At 45.3% G+C, this 3,953-nt stretch overlaps 1 protein-coding gene across 1 annotated transcript in view; it reads left to right on the top strand.

Annotated features, from left to right (window-relative positions):
- The first annotated feature begins 391 nt into the window (after window positions 1-391).
- Window positions 392-3,953, top strand: part of LOC137309390 (actin, non-muscle 6.2-like) — a 4,975-nt gene continuing 1,413 nt past the window's right edge. Inside the window, exons 1-2 of the mRNA XM_067977642.1 lie at window positions 392-442; window positions 673-821. Coding sequence (XP_067833743.1) covers window positions 696-821 — 126 coding nt within the window. The 5' untranslated portion in view covers window positions 392-442; window positions 673-695. The remainder of the gene's footprint in view (window positions 443-672; window positions 822-3,953) is intronic.

The raw sequence follows: 3,953 nt of genomic DNA, 5'->3' as shown, positions 1-3,953 counted from the left end.
AGCAGGGAGTTGCCTGGTGCCTGAGGAATGTTAACCCAGCCAGAATCAACTCCTTCCGGGAGGGGGAAGGGGGTTGAGGGAAATTGGGGACAAGAGAGAGCCAGGCACTGACATAGTTAAATTGAACAGCAGGTTTGAAGCAAACATTCATACAAAAAATAAATAAGAAAGTGAAAAAGTTTATTATTCAAATAAAATGAAGGTACAATAGGATGCCGATAAGTTTTATGAAAGGCAAAAAAATGAATGATATTCTTGGCTCCACCCCCTGAGCCTCAATTGGTTGTTCTTGGCTCCTCCCCCTGAGCCTCTGTGACTGGCTGACCAATGCTGGGTCAGGGTTGGACTCAGTGCCCTTTAAAGGAAGGAGGAGGGCTGAGTGAAGCTACATTGGGGTTTTCCATTAGAGAAGGAGTGGAGAGAGAGCATTTTGTGAACGGTGGTAAGGAGACTCTGACTAACTGGATGGGATAGGAGGGAAATGAGGAAGGGTTCTGCGGGGTTAAATGTGATTCTAATAATGTTGGGTGTGGTGTTCAGGATGTTTGTGTTGGTAACTTTTTTTTAAAGTAGTGGGATACTGGCTTTAATATAATGACTAGTTGGTATAAACTGTGTTGGTTTTGGGGTCTTGTACCTCGATTAATGGGGTTCCTTTTTTCTCTGTTTCAGCCCCTTCCTTTAGTTTGTAAACCATGGCTGATGATGAAATTGCTGCTCTGGTGGTGGATAATGGATCTGGGATGTGTAAGGCTGGGTTTGCGGGGGACGACGCTCCCAGGGCTGTGTTCCCCTCCATCGTGGGCCGGCCTCGACACCAGGTGAGTCCTTCGACTGGTCCATTGAAAGGTCCTTCAGTCCTTTCCTATTGGGAGTGGAGGAGGAGCTGGGTTCCTGTTGTAACTAACACTTTTTTTGTTTCCTCTTTTGATTTGTGGACCACAAATTGCACATCTCTTCCTTCTGGGGGCTGTGAACAGCTCTAACCCTTGCTGGCATTTACTCCTACAGTGTAGGAATGCCTAGTTTCCCATGTTGAGTTTTTCAGTGTGGGTCTTGCACCTGACTCCTGGTGAATGTTGGCCCCACTGTCTCAAAGCAGATTGAGTTCTCCTGATGAGCTGAAACTTGAGATCAGCCATTCAATTATATCATGGCTGATCTTAATGCCATTTACCTGCCTTGGTTCTGTAACCCTTAACATCTGTTTTGAAATTTTCAATTGACCCCTGGCCTCAACAGCTTTTTGGGGGTGAGAGTTCCAGATTTCCACTACCCTTTGTGTGAAGAAGTGTTTCCTGACATCACCCCTGAATGGCCTAGCTCTAATTTTAAGGTTATGCCCCCTTGTTCTGAACTCCCCTCTGGAGGAAATAATGTTTTTCTCTAAACAATTTGATAGGGTAGATAATCATCTTAAATGCCTCAATTAGATCACCCCAAGGGAATACAAGCCTAGTCTGTGTAACCTGTCCTCATAATTTAACCCTTTTGAGCCCCAGTATCATTCTGGTGAATCTGGACTGCACTCCCTCCAAGGCCAATATCACCTTTCTGAGACCACCATCCTGATTTGAGCTTCACGGGCAATGACTTGTCTTTGAGATGAGCAATCTGTACAGCTAAATGTGGCAGCCAATTAGTGCACAAACTGCAAAGTGGATGAACATCCCATTGGTTGGGGGGGGGGGTGGTGGAGGTCTCATTGGTGGAAGGATTACCCCCCCCCCACCCCCAATTTGGGGGTAATTTTTTTTCTTCAATGACTATTCCTACACTTACCAGCATGCCTTGACCATGGATGGCCAATTCCCAAGACAGGATATCCCTGTCCCTGAATTGATATAAATGAAGCTTCCACCTGTGCTTCACACCAGGGAGACTGGATTGTGTCCTTGTGTTAATTGAAGGTGTAAGTGATCACATTGCCCAAACTAGAGGTGGAAGTATATTTCAGGTGGTCACCCTTGATCTCCAGGCTGAAAAGATTGTTACCTCTTTAGTGTGCAGACAGTCCTTCAAAGCAAATGCCTCTTTATACAAGAACTGAGTGTGTGTTTGTTTTGTGGGTTAGCAGAGGTTTGTGTCTGCACACTTTGTAGAAAAGACTCTTTGCTTTTGTACGTCCATCTCTAGTGTGAAGAATTAAGACTTCAGACTCCAATTACTGTGTGGGTCCAGAATCACCTGTTCCTCCCCAGCATGTTACACTCACCACAGATCTCCAAATACCCATACTATAGCCCAAAGTTCTGGCTTTTTGTATGTCTTTGCCCTACCATTGGGGACCATCTTCATCTGTTCAAGGTCCCAGGTTCAGACATCACTTCCTAAACATCTAACTTTTTTTTCCTAAGTCCTTCATTAAAACCCACCTCTTCGACCAAGCTGTCTGCCTAATATATCCTTTGCCTTGACTTTTTTGGTCTGGTGATTCCTGTGAAGCACCTTGGGATGTTTCCTACCTTAAATGCAAGTTGTTGGAAGTCCAGTTAATAGTTCAGCCTATTACAAAGTGTCTTGTGTTGCTGACCTCCATTTTCTGAAGTAGGTGATGGAATCCCAAGTAGTGTCATTAGTGAGCTTGGTGATGGGCTGGACTGCTGGTCCTGTGACCAGCTTTATTCCAATATACCTGATGCTGGGAGAGATTGCATTTATATAACTCCTTATCTTGCCCTCGGGAGCTACAGCAGAGTGAAGATCAGGGATCAACTTGTGAATATTCCCAACTTAAGGCTGTATTTTCTGCATACAGCCCATTGAGTCAATCTATGATGGACCTTTGGCTGAATGGCCTGTTCCTACCAGAACTCAGCCCCTTGAGCCTGTTCCTCCAATTAGTTCATGACAGATCAATATCTCAATTCCATTTACCCCCTTAAGTCAATATCCCTTAATACACTTACCCAGTATGTCAATTCCATTTACCTGCCTTGGTTCCATAATCCTTGATTCCCTTAGCTAACAAATATTCCAGTCTGTAGTAACTTTTCCTGGCCACCTGCCCTCTCCCAGATCACTTTTCCACTATTGCCTCAAACTCTCAGAACCACGTCAAAGGGACAATACACGATGATGCACAAATATCCACATAGAATATAAGAGCAAGGAGGTTATGATGGAGCTGTATAAAACACTGGTTAGGCCACAGCTGGAGTACTGTGTGCAGTTCTGGTCGCCACACTACAGGAAGGATGTGATCGCTTTGGAGAGGGTGCAGAGGAGATTCACCAGGATGTTACCAGGGCTGGAGCGCTTCAGCTATGAAGAGAGACTGGGAAGATTGGATTTGTTTTCCTTGGAGCTGAGGGGGGACATGATTGAGGTGTACAAAATTATGAGGGGCACAGATAGGATGGATACTAAGGAGCTTTTTCCCTTCGTTGAGGGTTCTATAACAAGGGGACATAGATTCAAGGTAAAAGGCGGGAGGTTTAAAGGGGATTTGAGAGAACTTTTTCACCCAGAGGGTGGTTGGAGTCTGGAACTCACTGCCTGAGAGGGTTGTGGAGGCAGGAACCCTCACAACATTCAAGAAGCATTTGGATGAGCACTTGAAATGCCATAGCATACAAGGCTACGGACCAAATGCTGGAATATGGGATTAGAGTAGACAGGGCTGATGGCCGGCGTGGACACGATGGGCCGAAGGGCCTCTAACCGTGCTGTATGACTCTATGACTCGACTTGTGTTCATGTAGTGCCTTTCAGGACATCCCAAAGGTGTTTAGACAATGAACTACTTTAAGTGTAGTCACTGTTGTAATGTAGGAAAATGTGGACACCAGATCATTAAAATGTGATCAGCAACTGTCGGTATCACACTCCAACACCTGAGTTTGAGCATGCTCAACTGTTGACCGAGATCGCAGGACCTGGTTTAAATGCAGTGTTTTTAGTGCTGCACACAGCCTGAGCAGGAGGTCCCAGATGGCTTTTTGTGATGGTCT

Source organism: Heptranchias perlo, chromosome 3 (genome assembly GCF_035084215.1).
Source record: "Heptranchias perlo isolate sHepPer1 chromosome 3, sHepPer1.hap1, whole genome shotgun sequence".
NCBI classification, from domain to species: domain Eukaryota; kingdom Metazoa; phylum Chordata; class Chondrichthyes; order Hexanchiformes; family Hexanchidae; genus Heptranchias; species Heptranchias perlo.
The sequence above is the reverse complement of the archived record's forward strand: the minus strand, read 5'-3'. Positions and strand labels throughout refer to the sequence as shown.